Source organism: Megascapheus bottae, chromosome 6 (assembly GCF_031878675.1).
Source record: "Megascapheus bottae isolate mThoBot1 chromosome 6, mThoBot2.hap1, whole genome shotgun sequence".
Lineage (NCBI taxonomy): Eukaryota > Metazoa > Chordata > Mammalia > Rodentia > Geomyidae > Megascapheus > Megascapheus bottae.
Genome location: NC_143514.1, coordinates 84,392,304 through 84,409,518, shown reverse-complemented (window position 1 = coordinate 84,409,518; position 17,215 = coordinate 84,392,304). Strand labels below are relative to the sequence as shown.

Here is a 17,215-nt window from a genome sequence, read left to right as displayed (position 1 = left end):
ACAGTGCTCCGCTCCTCCGTGCCAGCCTTTGGGGGCCACTCCTTTCTTGCCTTCCCCACTCTGCGCGCTTACCACACTCTGCGCCTGGCTCTGGAGTTCCGGGCTCTGGAGCCCCAGGGGCTGCTGCTGTACAACGGCAATGCACGTGGAAAGGACTTCCTGGCCCTGGCACTGCTGGGTGGGCGCGTGCAGCTCAGGTGGGCAGCCCCGGCTGGGCAGGTGGGCGAGGCTCTCAACGCGTGTGAGCAGGCCAGGCCCTGGGCCTTGCGAGAGTGGAGGGCAGACCGGTGTGGGGCGTAGGGGGCTGGGGGGCGGCCATGGGTCCAGACCAGCCCTCGGAGGCCCTGCTCTCATCCCTAGGTTTGACACCGGTTCCGGGCCGGCAGTGCTCACCAGCTCGGTGCTGGTGGAACCTGGACAGTGGCACCGGCTGGAGCTGTCACGACACTGGCGCCAGGGCACACTCTCCGTGGACGGTGAGGCCCCTGTTGTGGGCGAGAGCCCCAGCGGCACCGACGGCCTCAACTTGGACACAGACCTCTTCGTGGGCGGCGTCCCAGAGGACCAGGCTGCCGTGTGAGCAGGAGTTGGCCAGTGCGCCACGAAGCTGGCTTGGGCTCAGCTCCCACTGTGGGATGAGGGGAGGGATGGCCGTGGTGGTAACCTTGGCCTCCACCCGTCCCTGAACCTCTGTGTGCAGCAGGCTTTTGGTGGCGTCTCTGGCACGGACCTTCCTTCCCTGCCCTTGGCTCCGGCCCTGTCTGTGCCGCCGGCAGCCTGGGAACGTGAGAAGCGGGTGGTGAGGCTACCGCGGGTCGTGAGAGCGCGCTGCTGACCCGTTCCCTCCCGGCACAGGGTGCTTGAGAGGACCGCTGTTGCTGGCGGCCTGAGGGGCTGCATCCGCCTGCTGGACATCAACAACCAGCAGCTGGAGCTCAGCGGCTGGCAGTGGACGGCAGCCCGCAGCTCGGATGTGGGCGAGTGTGGGGACAACCCTTGTGTGCCCAGCCCCTGCCATGGTGGGGCTCTGTGCCAGGCACTGGAAGCCGGCTTGTTCCACTGCCAGTGCCCACCGGGCCGCTTTGGTGAGGGCCAGGCAGATGCTGAGGGGAAACCAGGTGTGGTGGGTGGGGCCCCATGCCTCGAGACCTCATCCCATCTCCCTTCAGGTCCAACCTGCGCCGACGAGAAGAGCCCCTGCCAGCCGAACCCCTGCCATGGGGGAGCCCCGTGCCGTGTGCTGCCCAGGGGGGGGGCCAAGTGCGAGTGCCCCCAGGGACGGGGGGGTCCCCTCTGCCAGACAGGTGTGGGCCTGGGCTGTTGTGGAGAGTAGAGGGGTCAGAGTCAGGTTCTCGGGCCGACTTGTCTGGTTTGGGATGGCGTTCGAGCTGGTGTGGGGGTTGGATCGGGTTGGACGCAGGACTAGAGTGGTGCAGGAGAGCCGGGGTGTAGGGCCTGTCGTCTTGTGTGACCTTTGTCCTGCCCTCCCCATCTCAGAGAAGGATTCCAGCTCTCGGGCCTTCCTGGCTGACTTCAGTGGCTTCTCCTACCTGGAACTGAAAGGCATGCACACCTTCGAGAGAGACCTGGGGTCAGTAGGGTGCGAGGGCTGTGGGCACGGAGCTGCTCTATTGCGTATGGGGACAGTGGCACGCGGCTACAACCTCACACGGCTGCAGGGAGAAGATGGAACTGGAGGTGGTGTTCTTGGCCCGGGACCCCAATGGCTTGCTCCTCTACAACGGACAGAAGACGGATGGCAAGGGGGACTTCGTATCCCTGGCCCTGCGCGACGGCTGCCTGGAGTTCCGCTACGATCTGGGCAAGGGGGCTGCGGTCATCAGGTGGGCAAGCAGGAGTGGGCTGTGGGTTAGGGTGGACGCTGGCCTGAGGCGCCCAGGAGATGGTTGTGGACCACAGGGAGGGTCTGGGACCCGTCCTGGGTGGGGACGAGGTTGTGGCGCGTGGGCCCTGGGTGCGTAGAGTCCAGAGCCTGCTCATGGTGCCTCTTGCAGGAGCAAGGAGCCCATAGCCCTAGGTTCCTGGACCAGGGTCTCAGTGGAGCGAAATGGCCGCAAGGGTGCCCTTCGTGTGGGCGACGGGCCCCGTGTGCTGGGGGAATCTCCAGTGAGTACCCACGCGTGCGGACCACCCCCCCTCCCGCCTGCTCCTGTTGCCGCCCTCCTCCTTCCCCAGGGACCTGGCCGCCCCGTGGCCACCTCTCACAAAACTGTTTTCTCTCGTCTGTCCTGTGCCTGGGTCTGTCTCCTCTCTGCCCCCCACTGCTCTCTGGCTCTTGCTCTGCAACCCCCCACCCGCTCTCCGGATGTCAGAAATCCCGCAAGGTACTGTCTGCCTCACCCAGCTCGTCTCCTGTGCCCGCCCCTAGAGTAGTTCCATCCCACTAAGGCCCACATCTTCCATTTCTGTCTGGTTAACTCTGTGTGTGCCTCCTAGATAGTGGGGGCTGGGTAGGGGGGGCGTCAAGTTGGTCACTCTGGCCTCAGATCCCGCCAGTTTCTGTGGCTGGCTGCCACTCACCCCTCCCCTCCGACAGGTGCCACACACCATGCTTAACCTGAAGGAGCCGCTCTATGTGGGGGGGGCTCCTGATTTCAGCAAGCTGGCTCGGGCCGCCTCAGTGTCATCTGGCTTCAATGGCGCCATCCAGCTGGTATGAGGGGTTCAGCCGGGCCTGGCAGAGCTCTCTGAGGTGGAGGAAGGGCTGTCTGGATGGGGGCTCCGTTCCCGGGGAAGGCTGTTTGAACAGAGGGGTTAAAGGCACGTCTCCTTCCCTCCCCCCCACAGATCTCCCTCAAAGGCCACCAGCTGCTGACCCAGGAGCACGTGTTGCAGATGGTGGACGTCTCATCCTTTGCGGATCACCCCTGTACCCAAGCCCCAGGACACCCTTGCCTCAACGGGGCCTCGTGCCTCCCGAAGGAGGCGGGCTATGAATGCCTGTGTCCTGCAGGCTTCTCAGGGCAGCACTGTGAGAAGGGTGAGCAGTGGTGGTCCAGGCTGAGGCCAGATGCAGCCTGGAGACTGCACAGGGCCCATCTTACTCCGCCTGTCTCCTAGGACTGGTCGAGAAATCTGCAGGGGACCTGGAGACCCTGGCCTTCGACGGGCAGACCTACGTCGAGTACCTCAATGCAGTGACTGAGAGGTAACGTCCTGCCAGGTGGCAGGCACCTGTTCCACTGTCTGGTCTAATCTGTACACGCCATGCAGGGGTGGATGCCTGACCCGCCATGCCCCCGACCCCTCCAACTCTATGGCCAGGAAGAAAGGCCCGTGTCCTTTTCGGTTCTACATCCTATTCTCACATTTCTGTCTCTTTGTTCCCAAGTGAGCTGGCCAATGAGATCCCTGCGTAAGTATCCTCTTGGCCCCACTCGTACCTCGGCACGCACTCCGCCCATCTCTGCCCCCACCCACGCTGCGTACAGCCCTTGCGCTCCACGGCAGGTTCCGCCCCAGGCAGGAGGGGATAAGGCCAGGGTCTGCTTGTGCTGTGCCAGGGCAGCTTCCTCCCTCGAAAGGGGAATTTCCCTCCCCAGGATACTGGCTGTCCCCTCGTCCACCCCCAGCAGCCATTCCCAAACCACTGAGGCCCCGGTACAGTTGGGTACATGTGCCTTGTGCGCACGCTCAAGTGTGTCTGTGTGTACACACGCGTCCGTTAGAGCTGTGTGGGGAACGCGTGTTTGTAGGCACCGAGCAGATAGGTGGGGATGTGAGTTTGTGTGAGGGTCTGTACGTATCTGTGCGAGCGTGTGTGTCCAAGTGTATGTGTCTGCAGCCGTGCACACCTAGTACCCCGTGTGCACTGCTCCTCGAGCACCCAGGGCTGTGCCCAGTAGGTGAGCCTTCCCCTCCATTCCATCCTCTCGCGCCTCACTCCTTGAACTCTAGCCAGCCCAGCTCATGCCCCGCCTGCGTCTTCACCTGGTGTTGCATGTGTGTCGCGTCAGTGGAAGGGGCACTGATGCCCTGGGGTCGTGCTTGCCTCTCCTACCACCCGTGTTGACAAGGGAACGTAAGCCTACTTCTCAGCCTTCGTTCCGCTACTCATTGCTTCCCTTTCTTCCCGCTTCTAAGCCCCGGAACTCTGGACTCTGGGGTCCCTCCCAGGTGAGCATATGGCAGGGCCTGAGAGCCCGCAGGCCGGCCGTCTCCCCTCTGTGTGCCTGCCTGTCTTGATGTGCTGCCATCTCTCCGATCCTCTGCGCTCTCCCTCTGTCAGTCCTGTCCCTGGTAGTCCACCTGCCCCCAGGCCCCACCACCACACCATTTTCTGTGGCCTCTGTGGTCCCCTTCCCCTCAGAGGCCCTGACCCATCCCTTTGCCCTGCAGCGAGAAGGCTCTGCAGAGCAACCACTTTGAGCTGAGCCTGCGCACCGAGGCCACTCAGGGGCTGGTCCTGTGGAGCGGCCAGGTCACGGGGCGCTCGGACTATGTGGCGCTGGCCATCGTGGACGGACACCTGCAGCTGAGCTATGACCTGGGGTCCCAGCCTGTGGTGCTGCGCTCCACTGTGAGGGTCAACACCAATCGCTGGCTGCGGGTCAGGGCTCACAGGTCAGTGGGGCCTGAAGACAGTAGCAGAATACCAGTGGCTTCACCTAAGGGCTGCCGGCGGGGCGAGCAGGAGAGAGGAGAGACAGTTGCCCCGGGAGTCTCCTTCCGCATCCTTACCCGAGGAGTGATTCCTGGGGTGGTCCCAGGGGTGCAGCACCTACTGAGGCCATGAGTGGAAGGGAGTGGCAGCGGGGGTCTGGAGGAGGCCAGCAGGTGCCTGGTGGCAGGGCTTGGGGATTGGAGGAGGGGCCTGACTGACCGTCCTGCCTCACCCCTGCCCTCAGGGAACAGAGGGAAGGTTCACTTCAAGTGGGCAATGAGGCCCCTGTGACGGGCTCCTCCCCCCTGGGAGCCACACAGCTGGACACAGATGGAACCCTGTGGCTTGGTGAGTGCTGGGGAGGGGGGTGCGGGGAGAGGAGCCCTAAGGGTCTCAGGACCTCTAGGAACAGACCCCATCCCCTGCGGCAGTCCTGTTAGACAGCAGACGGGTTTTCCAGGGCATAGCTCTGTCCATCCAAGCTTCCCCCGGCAGTGGTCAGGCTGTGTGGGGCCAGGAGACGCCTGGAGCACAAGTATGAGAAACACGCCTGCTGGTTGGTGCCCAGGTGCCAGGGCTCCTCGCCTGCCATATCCGTGCATTGCTCTGGGTGACCTCCTGTCTGTCCTGCAGGAGGCTTGCAGAAGCTGCCTGTGGGCCAGGCCCTGCCCAAGGCTTACAGCACAGGCTTCGTGGGCTGCCTGCGGGACGTGGTGGTCGGCCTGCGCCCGCTTCATCTGCTGGAAGACGCTGTCACCAAGCCACGACTTCGGCCCTGTCCCGCCCCCTGACCTGGCACTGGAGCTCGGCCCACCCTGCTGTGATTATCTTCTATTTTTGTAAACTTGGTTGCTTTTTGATATGATTTTCTTGCCTGTGTTGGCCAGAGAGACTGTTGGGCCAGCCTCCTTCCGTCCAAGCGGCCATGCTGTGGAGACAAATCAGTGCCAAGGCCCAGCGGCGGCCCAGCGGCAGCCCAGCGCACTGAGCTTCGAAGGCAGCCTCAGGAAAACGTCCTGCCTTGCACTGTGCCTCTGAGCCTGTCCATGCGTGTGGTCCCTTCTGCCCCTGCTCCCCCATGTCACCCACCCTGCATTGGATGAGAGCTGTGCCCCGAGCAGGAGGAGACTCCTAGGCTTCGATACGGCCCGTCGCCGTTCCAGCGTGAGCTGCTGCGTGCTTCCTGTGTGTGCTTTGGGTCAGCCTTATCCACGACCAGCCTGGACTCCATGCCTTGTGCCGGTACCGTGACTTAGAAACAACGCTAGCTTTGGGGCAACCCTCCACCTCCACAGAAGGTCCACCAATTCTAGGGTACCGAAGGTAGAAATCAGGCCCCAGCTTATCTGAGGCGCCCTAACTAGCCCTCAACTGGCCTCGCCCGTTAACCCCAGCACCCTGGAAGGGACAGTCTCCCCCACATATTCCCAGGCCCCAGGAGGAAGTGCACCACCACATGTGATGGGGTTCTCCCTCCACTTCCTGCCGAATGGCAGCCAGCAGCATCCCCCTCGAGAATGGCTCTCCAGGACTGAGCACCACACGTATTCTTCATATTGGTATTTTATTTGCCTGGAATGGCAAAGTCATCGTCTTCCTTGCCCTGGCCTCAGGGCAGCCGAGGGCCTCACAGCAACCCTCGCTAGCTCCATTTGGAGTAGGGCCTGTTCTTCTCAGAGGACGACGGGGATGAGCCGAAGCGTGACTAAGGTCAAAGGGCAGAAATGTTAGAAATGCCTTAAATCCTAACCTCGGAGCCCCCACTGCCTGCCTGAACCCCTAGCCTCGTCATCTTGGGAGCGAAACCAGATGGAGTTGGTGGGCGTAGCCTTCCGCCCCCGCTGCGGGGAGGAGAAAGGCTGCAGGGAGTTGCATGGTGTTTCTCTACTAACTCCAGTATGTCTGTATCAAACACCATGAAATAAACGTAAAAACTTGACAAGAATGCTTGTCCTTGCCAGCTACCAGTCCCCCAGACTTCATGGGACCTTATTCTTGGTGGGGTGGAGGGCCGGAATCCCGGGTAGTGACTGTGGGGGTAGTTGTGTGTCAGGGCAGGCGCTGTGTCTGGGCCTCTGTTGCTCAAGGCTGGAGTTCTACCACTTGAGCCACAGCACCACATCTGACTCTTTCTGTGGGTGTGGTAGTGAGGAATTGAACCTGGGCGAGAACGACTGCTAAGCCACATTTCCAGCTCCCAGAACACCTCTCTTCCCGACCAGAGAGAGAAGCATCTGCAAGCTCAGACCAAGTGGTCTCGTGACCCACCAACTTTTTTTCTGGTACCATTACTGGGGGCTTGAACTAAGGGACTGGATACTGTGCCTTCACTTTTTCTTTTTCTGCTCTCCTGCCTGAGCCACAGCTCCACTTCTGCTTTTTGGTGGTTACTTGTGTGGGAGAGTCTCAGTCTTTCCTGCTTGGCTGGCTTGGACTGAGGTCCTCGAGCTCGACCCTCGGAGTCGCTACGATTGCAGGGCGAGCTGGAGCCTGACTTGAGTCTGTGGACATTTGTTTCCCTGCTCCTCTCAGTCAACTCGCTGCTTTGGCACCAGGGAGTGGCTGCTACGTACCAGGCAGACGCCAGGTGCCGGGTGGGAGGGAGAGAGGCCATAGCACACCGTGGTGCAGGTGCGGGGGGGCCAGCAGGGGCCAGCGCAGCTGCGGGTGGGGTGCAGGCCACCTCAGCCTCCAGGACAAGATGGAAGAGTGCCGGGCAGCGGAAGCCGGAGCCCAGGGCGGCATGAGGGCTCCTCCCGCAGGAGCAGTGGCCATCTCCGCACGAACCTACGTGGGTTGTCAGAGGAGACCTGGAAGGCTTTTCACGGGAGGCAGTCAGACTCAGGAGGAGGATCGCCATGAGGGACAAGGCATGTAGAGGAGCCCAGAAGTCTGGCCAGGTAGCACAAATCACCCAGAGTCAAATAGACCTCAGAAAAAGGCACAGGCAGCGAGGAGCATGGCCAAGTGGTGGAGCATTTGCCTAGCGAGTATGAAGCCCTGGGTTTGATTCCTTGGTACCACATACGCAGAAAAAACCATAATTGGTGCTCTGGCTCAAATGGTAGAGCTCTAGCCTTGAGAAAGCTCAAGGACAGTGCCCAGGCCCTGAGCTCAAACCCCAGAACAAGAAAGAAAGAAAGGAAGAAAGGAAGAGAGAGAGAAAAAGAGAAAGGAAGAGAGAGAAAAAGAGAAAGAAAGAAGGGGAGAGAGAGAAAGAAAGAAAGAAGGAAAGAAAGAAAAGAAAAGAAAGCCGGCTCAGTGGCTCTTGCCTGTAAGCTACTCAGGAGAGTGCGATCTGAGGATCAAGGTTCAAAGCCAGCCTGGGCACAAAGGAATCTGAAACTCTTATCTCCAGTTAATCTCCAGAAAATGGAAAGTGGGGTTTGGCTCAAGGGTAGGGCAGTAACCTTGAGCTCAGACACTGTGCCCAGGCCCAGAGTTCAAGCCCCATGACACCCCCTACCCCCCCCAAAAAAAGAAAAGAGAAAGTAAAAAGCACAGTCATCTAGGCAGGGCCTCTGGGGCCTCAGATCTCCACGTCTGGAGTTCAGGAGTGAACCCCAGAGTGTAGTATGCTGAGAATCACAGAGGAAGCCAGAAGGTGGAGCAGCCAGCCTGGAAGACCTGGAAAGGGAGTCCCCCAAAAATAACACCCAAGTCTGTTACTCAAAAGTGGCCTGGAAGAGGGGGGGGTGACTTGACTCGAGTTAAATAGAAGATACAGTGCCTGCCCTCTGAGGTGGTGGTAGAGTTGGGAGGTCGGAGGGTGGAAAGGGGTCTGAGAACTTGTTGGCCCTGGAGGGGATTCCAGGAAGGAGGGCAAGGAGGATGGCAACAGCAGCAGGCCCAGGCAGCAGCAGGCCTGGGGCCACTTGGGCTGTACTGCACCTGCACCCTCATCTGGGAGCCCAGGTCTACCCCTTTGCTTTGGAATTGGGACACCCTTGGAAACGGCCTCTCTTTCCAGTCCCATCCACCACCACCAGACTGTTGCCGGCAGACCTGAGGTCCTCACAGCTGCCTCCCCCACCCTCCACCCCCCACTCCCACCAAGATGTCTCAGGGCCCTAACTCCTCCCTACCCATAGCGTCAGCAGGTACAGGAGATTTGGAGCCATCATCTATCTGCCTTTTCCTACTAACCATACCTCACTGGCCAGACTGGTGACCCGGCCTAGCTCACTGGAGTCCTCAACGTCCTGGATTACATAACTCACGTACTCCTGGAGCCACGCCTTCATTTCTTGCGAGGCCCATGAGGAGCCATGAAGGCCTTGGTCCGGTGTCTGGAACTCACAGTCCTGGCCACCTGGAGCTCTTCCTCAGTTTGGCTTCCCTAGTGGATGTGGTCTGAAGGCGTGGCCAGTTGTCCCGCTGCCTGGTGACCCCTGCCCTTGTCCCGCTGCCTGGCAACCCCTCTCCTGCAGCCCCTTAGGCTCTCTTGGCCCTGCCCATCCAACCTCACCCTTTCCTTTAGCCTCTCACGGAAGCTGACATTGCTTGCCAGCCAGGCTCCAGGGTCATCCTCCCCTGCCTGTCCCACCCTCCTCACTGGCTCCACCCGTCAGAAGCAGCCCCCTGCTCCTGCTTCGCCCCCCCCCCAGCGCCAACACTGTCATTTAGCCCCACTCGCTGGCCTTGCCCTGCCAGCCTGACTGCTTCATCCAGAAACAATCCAGCTGGTTGGACCACAAGGGCTCTGAAAGGGAATGGGCAGAGCAGGGTGCACGTGCGTGTACCCAGCTCTGCAGGGGCATGCGTGAGGAACAGCGGTGCCTGTGAGAGCAGGTGGGTGAGGCCAGGACTAGGTGAGCCTGCATGGGCCTTACCTGCTGACCAGAGGCCCCACCCTCCTGGCGGCTGGTGCCAAGGTCCGTCCACATGGGTGCAGGGTGGAATCTTGCAGGAACTTTCTGATACACCACTCTGACCCCAGGGGCCGGAGGTTCCCAGCACCCGGTACCAGGAGCCCCAAGTGGGCCTCGGTGCCCTGGCTGCCCTGCTTGGCCCCCCTGACCTGCCGGCACCTCCTCAGGTCTTCGGACGGTGTGTCTCGAGGGCTGCAGTTCTAAAGCCCGGCTCTCCTCCTCCAGCTCTGACCAGGGCCCCTGTAAAGGCAGAGCAACCTGAAGCGGCTGGGTTCTAGGCGTCCAGCTGTGCTCAGGAAGAGGGCTGCAGGGCTGAGGCCGGTGACCAAATGAAGCCGGGTCTGCCACAGATCTGCCCGTGTATGTGGCCGGAGTGTCGGGAACAGCTTTCCCTGCCTTGACTGTAGCCCCCGGTGTTCGAGCACAGCTTGCCTACCTCCAAAGACCTGGCCAGCCCAGAGCTCCGGGGTGGGGCTCCCATGAGGGTTTGACCCTGTCTTGCTCATACACCATGGATAAGGCTTGTGGAATGAGACTCCTTGAGAAATGTCCGTGTGACATGTGAAGCCTCACATGGCGGCCTTGCAGGAAATGAAGGCGTGTCTCCATGAGTGCATGACTATATGTGACAAGGGGTGACGTCACCAGCCAGCGGTGTATGGCAGCCCTGTCCCCATCCCAGTGGGGTAGGGAGGACCTGTTCCCATGCCAGCTGCGTGTGGGGGTCCTGACCCCATCCCCATCACAATGGCGTGAGGAGGTCTTCCCCTATCACAGGTAACCTGGGATTTTGTGGAACCTTCCGTAAACTGCTTCGTCCTGCAGCTTGTGCCTTCACTGGGGCTTGAGCCAGGGGTTTGTGCAGTTCCTTACAGCTGGGCCTGCCTCTTCAGCACCTCCAGGCCCCTTCCCTGCTTCTGCCAGAGACCTGCCGAGTTGGATCCAGAAACAGTAATTGGGAGTTGGGAAAATGGTGAAACCTGCCCAGTTACCCCGTCCCCACGGTGGTGACCTCCGGCCCGGGACCATGTCCCCATGTCTGTGGAGAGCCTCTAGACTCTCAGAAGGATAGTGTGTCAGGTGATGGGAGAAGAGAAAGACCCATCAAGCCTCTGGACCAGGCAATGCCTCAGCCTGGGCGAACCCACTCTGCTCTGGAGTCTCCCATCTTCTCCTAGCAGAGCATTTTAGCCAAGCCCAGACTGCCTCCACCTGTCTGAAGTTGGAAGGGGACAGGACTAGGGCTCCCAAATCTTGTTCCCACTGTGGTCCATAACCTGGACGAAGGCTGGGTCACGAGTCTTGGGCCTTCTAGGTTGGAATGGAGGCCCAAAGGGTAGGAAAATGGATACCAAAGGTAAGATAGATACAAAATACTTTATTTTCAATTCAATACTGTCAAAATAGAATAGCCTCAACTAAGTAAACGGAACCAGGAAGTCTGTTGGGGATACAGCCTGGTAGAGGGAAAAGTGCGAAGAAGGAGGAACAGTGATTAGAATACAACATTAACATAGATGGGAATGTAACAATATCAACCCCTCCCCTGTAACTGTTACAAACCAATAAAAAAGAATACTTTACAATGTACCATTTGCCAAAGCAGGACGGCTGGGAAATCTCTGCAGTGGCCTAGAAACAGGGTGGGCTCTGCCTCTGCACCCTGATCTGGTCAGAGAGCAAGTTTAGCAACCTCAGCCAGCTAAAGGGGCCAGCCCTTCCTGGGAAGGGGCCTCAGAGGGGCCCTGAGGACACGTCACATGGGAGGGGCCATGGCCAGAGCCCCTCCCTTCTTGGCAATTCAGCGTGGGCGGGAGAGGGGGGCGTCAGCGCTCCCGGTCCCTTTCTCCATCTGCGTGATGGGGGCCCAGGGGTGCCCTCTGAGTCCTGCAGAAGCCACAGATGCGGCTCTTGGGGACACAGGGCACCATTTTGGCCACATCATTGGTACCCTGCCCCAGAGTGAGGGGCCCAAATGGGCGCCCATTGAGTTCCAGAGGACCAACTTCCAGGAATGCTGTGTCCTTGACAGCGTTGGTCAGGGACCGGCCACGGACCTGCAGTTGGGTGGCTGACCTGGTCTGGCCCAGGGCAATGACCCTAGTTGCTGGTCTGGGGCCCAGGGGAGAAGGTGTCGGCGATGGCAGCCTCTGTGGCGGTGGCTGTGGATGGCCGGGGGAGGCAGTGCAAGTTCCCAGTCTTGAGTGCACACTGCACGGGCCAGAGCACCACACAGAAGAGCAACAGCAGCAGAGCCGAGACCAGGGCCACCCGACGCCAGTCCCCACAGCGTGCCCAGCAGCGTGCCCAGCGGCCCTGCTGGGGAGCTGGCTCGGGGGCAGGCAGGGGGAGGGTGGTCTCGGGGGGCTTGCTCAGGCCCACATCCACGCACACCAAGCCGCCATGTTGGGAGCTGGGTGTGGCGGGCAGGGGGCAGCAGCACAGCTTGGTGCCCTCAAGCCACACCGGCTCCTCCCGCCGCAGGTGTGCGGGCATCTTGGCTTGCAGCTGACGGCTGGTGCGCAGAGCAGGAGCCCCGGCATCTGGGATGGCTGTGGGCTGCCGGCAAAATGGGCAGGGCACAGCCTCGCTGCCAGGACGGCCCGCAGGCTGAGCAGCTGCCAGCCGGGCCAGACATTCCAGACAGAAGACATGGGTGCAGGAGAGCTCCTTGGGCGTCTTGAAGACGTTGTCGTAGCCTGAGAAGCAGATGGAGCACTCCAGCGGGGAGGCCACCCTCTCCGAGCCTGGCGTGCTAGGAGACCTAGGGCTGCAGGCAGGCGCAGGGGACCGGGGTGCTGTGGCTGTGGAACTGCTCCGGCGGGGGGGTGGCACAGCTGTGTGCCACACCTGCTGGCCTGATGACATGGCTCTGAGCTGTGGAATAGACACTGGGAGTGACTCGAGCCACGTCAGCCCATCCCTCTCCTCTTCTACCCAGTATCAGCTGCACAGATCCCAAGGGAAGGGTGCTGCCCACGCTGCCAGCTGGCCCCCCTCTCCTGTGACAGGCCAAAGGTCCTGTGAGGCTGGAGGAACGGATGGCCGAGTTCCATCCTGAGGGTGGACGCCTACTTCTGGCTCTGCCGCCCTCCTCAAGCCCATGCTGATGTCCACAGCGGGCCTTCACGGGCCCCTCTCACCGCCAGGCCCCGCACACCTGGGCTCCTGCCATGGAGCGCTCAGGGCAGCGGTGGGGCCTCCGCGCCAGCCTCACTCAGTCCACAGTCAGGGAAACCAGGGTTCTGACGGCTCCCATGTTGCCTGTGGCTCTGCCTGGAGGCTGAACTCAGATCCCAGCAGGTAGTCCTTGAAATGCAGGCAACTGCATGAGGACCAGGTTTAGGGTTCGTGAGTCTGGGAACAACTGAGCGCATCCAGCGCCTCCAGTAGACAGGCACCTAGGACCTGAGCAAGGCCTTTTCCCCCGACAGCCTGGGGGGCCGGCTTGTCTGGGATGGTAAGAGTCTGCTGTGAGTGGCCAGAAACTGGAAAAGCAATCAGCCCGTGGCCAGAGGGGTGTGGCAACACCAACCATCCCGTTTCCCACAAATGCCAGAGTTCCGGGGCTCCTGTGATATGATAGTGGGATGTTAGAGAACCCGGGATCTTTCTCATCCGTAGCCCACCCCACTTCATCAGACCCTGCTAACGGCAGCCCATCCGGCCCTACCCGCTGCCCCTTCCCTGGGCCAGAGCTTAACTCGGGGGGCCACAGAGATCCTGCCGAGAGACCGGCAGGTGAGTTGATTCTATTCTACACTGAAGGCCTTGGGCCCTGTGACCCCATGGAGGTCAGGAGCTTTCCAGAGGCAACCCCTCCCCCACCTGGCCAGCCCTGCTCCGCTCAATCCTAGGCAGGTGAGTGGAAGGCTCAGGTGTTGCTGAATCGTCACTGGGGCATGTGAGTCATCTGACATCACTGTGACATCATGAGAGCCTCAGGCTTCTGGCAGGTGATGTCGCCATTCCCTAGGGACAGCAGAGTCTGAAGGACCCTGGCATTATCTTCCCATGGTATTCCTCACAGACTGGTTCCTTGGTACCGACCTCAACCTCTACAGAAGCCCCCACCCTGGGGCTTCATAAAAGTCAAGGACAGGCTGAGCTGACCTTACCTGGCAGCCAGGTGTCAGCAGATCCCGGGCATGATCCTGTCCGCCCCTGTGGGAGTCCGCCCCAGCTCCGGAGTCTTCTCTTCCTCTTCTCTGTCCGCCCCAGCTCTGGAGTGTTCTCTTCCTATGCTCCACCTGGCAAGTGTTCCAGTGGGGCCACCAGCTGTCCTGTAGCGCTGGTCTGTCTGCCACGCTCTGTTCACTGTAGGGTGGGTGTGTTCTTCCAGGCCCAGAGCTTGCCGTCTGAGACAGGTGTGAGCTCTCTGGGCGTGCACTCCCAGGCAGGTGTATTTATACCCTCCAGGTCATGGCAGCCAGGGGTGTGACTCTGGGCCTCAGTGATTGGCTGGCCTCATCCTCTCCCTGGCATGCCAGGCATAGAAGGGCAGGGAGCCAGGGTGAGGGGCAGAGCCCTCTTGGTTTGGAATCTGCACAGGCTTTTGTGGCCGTGGAGGTCCAGGTTTGGTGCTCAGAACAAGTCCCTTTCCCCTTGGCCCTGCCCCAGGTTCCCACCGCCCTGGCTCCTGCCCAACAGGGAGCCTCCACTGAGTCCTCTGTTCACTGTCAACCTGCATCGCATCGACTGCAGCTCCACTGGCAGCCCCCACCCTCCTTCCTCTGCTGCCTTCCCCACATGCTCTCACAGAGCCCCAGCTCCCTCCTCCGGGGTCCAGCAGCAGGTGTGAGGGATCGGAGTTGGGCAGCAGCCTCAAGGACAGGGTCGGGCTGAGGTTGCCAGGGTCGTAGACTTGCCTGTGGTGAGTCCTTCTAGGACAAGGTCCATTATACAATGTGGGCCAGGGACCAGGCTCTGAGGAATCTCCCAACCTTGTCGGGGGACCTGGAGGGCTTCTGGGGCCCTGGTAGATCACAGGGCAGTAAGTGACTGGAGCTGGAGTAGAGGGCGATGGACTGAGCAGAGGAGCCTGTGGCGCCGCTGGCCCTCCGTGTGTAGGCTGTGCTCCTGCTGACCGCCCCAGCCTCGTCCAGTGGGCTCTTGCCTTTCCTACCCTCTCCAGTCAAGCCAAGCCTGGCCCCCAACTTGAGCCTTCCTTGCCTACTGGGTAAGCACAAAGCATACTGAGGTCCTGATAAGAGCCCACACTCAGGCCTGTGAGAAAAGAATGTGGTAGAGAGGTGGCCAGGCCCAAGTCTGGGTACCCCAGAAAACCTCTTATAAGGTAAGAGTGAGTGTGTGAGCCTGCCACTCCCAGCCCTATAAGGCATTGTCAGGGGACCTGAGCCAAGTCCATCCACAGGAGGGATCCTGGGGTGTGTGGGATGAGGGAAGGGGGGGTGGAGGGCCAGAAACGGGCCTGTGCCCCACAAGCAGACTCAGACACCTGCTCATCTGAAGTCATCCTGTGTCCAGGATCAAGATCCAAGGGGCTGTGAGAAGCTGAAGGAGCCTTGAGGTGATGCCTTCTCGGGGAGAACGCCTGGGCTTGGGGTGGGGGGGTGTTGAGAGCTCTTCTGATTGTTCCAGAAGGGAGTGAGGGTTCCAAAGGGGTCCAGAAAGGGCAGGTGGAGACAAGCCAGAGAAGAGGTGAGGTTCTGAGAGGCTGAGGAGACCCTGAGGGCCTAGCCCAGAGAGTGCTCTGAGGAACGTGACTCTAAGTCACATGCTGCCTCCAGGAAAGACCATGGATCCTGGCTACTCTAGAAACATCCTGGAATACATGTGTGCTGAGGTCACTGAGGCAACCAGGTGCACAGTCAGTGCCCAAAGGCTAGTATGTCATGGGGCCTTGGAAATGCGCCAGACCTCCCTGCAGGTGCTGGGGTGGGGCCTGGCTTCTCCCAGCCCAGACCTCTGCTCTGGGAGTGGCTAGGACTTAAGGAGGCTCAGGACAGAAGCAAAGGAACCAGGGCCACCAATGCCCATCCAAACTGGCCAACAGCAGGCAGAGTCCAAGTGAGTGACTACGTGGGTTAACAGCATGGGTACAGGGGCCCAGCCTCACTCACTGTCTCCTCGCCCTTGACTCCAGAGCACTGGGGAGGCTTCCTGGAGGAGACTCTCAGATGCCCTGAGGTAGGCTGGTCACAGTTGATGCCTGTGGCCAGGTGAGCATGGCCTCCCAGAAAAACATCACTTGCAGAGCTGTGTGTGAACTTTGGCCACAATCCCCTGACTGGCTCATGAGGCCCTCAGGCTTAAGGGGTGGTCTGCAGGGGTCCCCAGACGAGCCTGGCCCTCTACTTCCACCTGCCTGGTCCTGGGTCTTCTGCTGTTCCAGGCTGTTCATGTGGAAGCAGGGTGGCTGCAGCTACCCTCTGCCGGCCCCAGGGCTGGAATTCTTTCCTGCAAGCATAGGTCTATGTTGCAGCTAGCTGGACAAAAACTGCTTTCCCTGGGCTGGGAGTTTGGCCTGGTGGTAGAGTGCTTGCCTAGCATGCATGAAGACCCAGGTTCGATTCTTCAGTACCCCACATACATAGCAAAAAGCCGGAAGTGGTGCTGAGGCTCAGGTGGTAGAGCTCAAGCCTTGAGAAAGTCCAAGGACAGTGCTCAGGCCCTGAGCTCAAGCCCAGGACTGGCAAAAAAACAAACAAACAAACAAAAAACCCCTGCTTTCCCTGTGGGCATGTGAGGCAAAAACTGGGCTGGAACAAGTGGTCTCTGGGGTGGGAGAGGCCCTTGGTGGCCTTGGCCCATCTTGGGGCCAGCTCTGGGCCTGGCCTCCCACCTACCAGAATGAGGCTCCCAGAGACCCATCTGATGGCTCAGAGCCCACCTGCCCGTGCCAGCTCCTCTGCAATCTGAGGACAGGGCTCCTGCCGTGGTCCCAGTAGGCTGGGAAAGGGAATGGTAGGACGGGATTGTGAGGAAGGGCATGGAGCTGACTGGAAGGATTCTGGGTTCGGGCTGCAGGATGGAGATGACATGATGGGGCCTCTGTCCCGCCCCTGTGAGAACCTCACTGGAAGTGCCTGTGCTCCCCCTCTGGCCGGTGCCTCCCACAGGCATCCGGCTGGAGGCCCCCATTCAGCCTGGGCCCACGGTCAGAGTCTCTCCTTACATGTTGCCTCCAGGGCATGCTACTTGCTCCAAGAACAAAGAGGCTGGTGAAGAAGTACAAAACTGCCAGGTTGAGGCTCCTTCTGGGGGGGTCTCAGGAGGTTAGTAGCCAAGCAACGCATGGCGAGGGGAGTTAGGTCCGCAGGCTCTCACCTGGGCTCGCCAGTCACTACAGCGAAGTCTCCAATGCACCTAGGTCCTTCCATGTTAGTTCCTACGAGGCCCGGTTGTCCCTTGCACAAGGCGGCTGGGGCTGCCACCAAGGGAACGTTCTAGGGGAGGGAGGGGACTGTATCTGGGGAATGTGTCTATGGCAGAGGGTACGTTCAGAGGTGGGCTGTCACCTATGGTGAAGCCCTCACCAGGTAGCAGGTGATGTGAATCTCTCCCATCCTGCTGGAGGGATCCCTACATACACACACATATCCCTTTCCTGGGTGTCGGCCAGGGTAGGGAGGCTCTCCACGTCCTCAGTCTCATAGGCCACTGGTGTCTTAAGCCACACCAGGACAAACAGATGACTCGAGGGTGAGAAGCCTGAAGAGAAGCTCCAATCAGTTTACTTTGCCCAACTTTAGATTGG

The 17,215-nt window shown here is 60.3% G+C and overlaps 2 protein-coding genes across 4 annotated transcripts in view; one reads left to right on the top strand and one right to left on the bottom strand.

Annotated features, from left to right (window-relative positions):
* Nucleotides 1–6,569, top strand: part of Agrn (agrin) — a 28,717-nt gene extending 22,148 nt beyond the window's left edge. The window contains exons 24-39 of one of the 3 annotated variants that reach the window (XM_090336051.1): nt 5–197; nt 361–576; nt 856–1,085; nt 1,170–1,304; nt 1,498–1,591; nt 1,680–1,844; nt 2,016–2,127; nt 2,334–2,345; nt 2,558–2,674; nt 2,809–3,001; nt 3,082–3,169; nt 3,353–3,376; nt 4,105–4,137; nt 4,360–4,584; nt 4,869–4,972; nt 5,258–6,569. In XM_090336051.1, the coding sequence (XP_090192177.1) occupies nt 5–197; nt 361–576; nt 856–1,085; nt 1,170–1,304; nt 1,498–1,591; nt 1,680–1,844; nt 2,016–2,127; nt 2,334–2,345; nt 2,558–2,674; nt 2,809–3,001; nt 3,082–3,169; nt 3,353–3,376; nt 4,105–4,137; nt 4,360–4,584; nt 4,869–4,972; nt 5,258–5,415 (2,099 nt within the window). In that variant the 3' untranslated portion in view covers nt 5,416–6,569. The remainder of the gene's footprint in view (nt 1–4; nt 198–360; nt 577–855; nt 1,086–1,169; nt 1,305–1,497; nt 1,592–1,679; nt 1,845–2,015; nt 2,128–2,333; nt 2,346–2,557; nt 2,675–2,808; nt 3,002–3,081; nt 3,170–3,352; nt 3,377–4,104; nt 4,138–4,359; nt 4,585–4,868; nt 4,973–5,257) is intronic. The other 2 variants (XM_090336052.1, XM_090336050.1) reach the window with 2 other exon arrangements.
* Nucleotides 6,570–10,898: 4,329 nt separating this feature from the next.
* Rnf223 (ring finger protein 223) lies at nt 10,899–13,660 on the bottom strand. Its single transcript, XM_090333950.1, has 2 exons — nt 13,614–13,660; nt 10,899–12,372 (listed from the first exon to the last, which is right to left on the bottom strand). The coding sequence occupies exon 2, from the start codon at nt 12,361–12,363 to the stop codon at nt 11,596–11,598; it is 768 nt and encodes a 255-aa protein (XP_090190076.1). The 5' UTR covers nt 12,364–12,372; nt 13,614–13,660; the 3' UTR covers nt 10,899–11,595.
* Nucleotides 13,661–17,215: the final 3,555 nt, after the last annotated feature.

What these genes read in the sequence shown, in the direction of transcription:
- Rnf223 (XM_090333950.1), bottom strand. Translation starts at nt 12,363, where the DNA reads ATGTCATCAGGCCAGCAGGTGTGGCACACAGCTGTGCCACCCCCCCGC.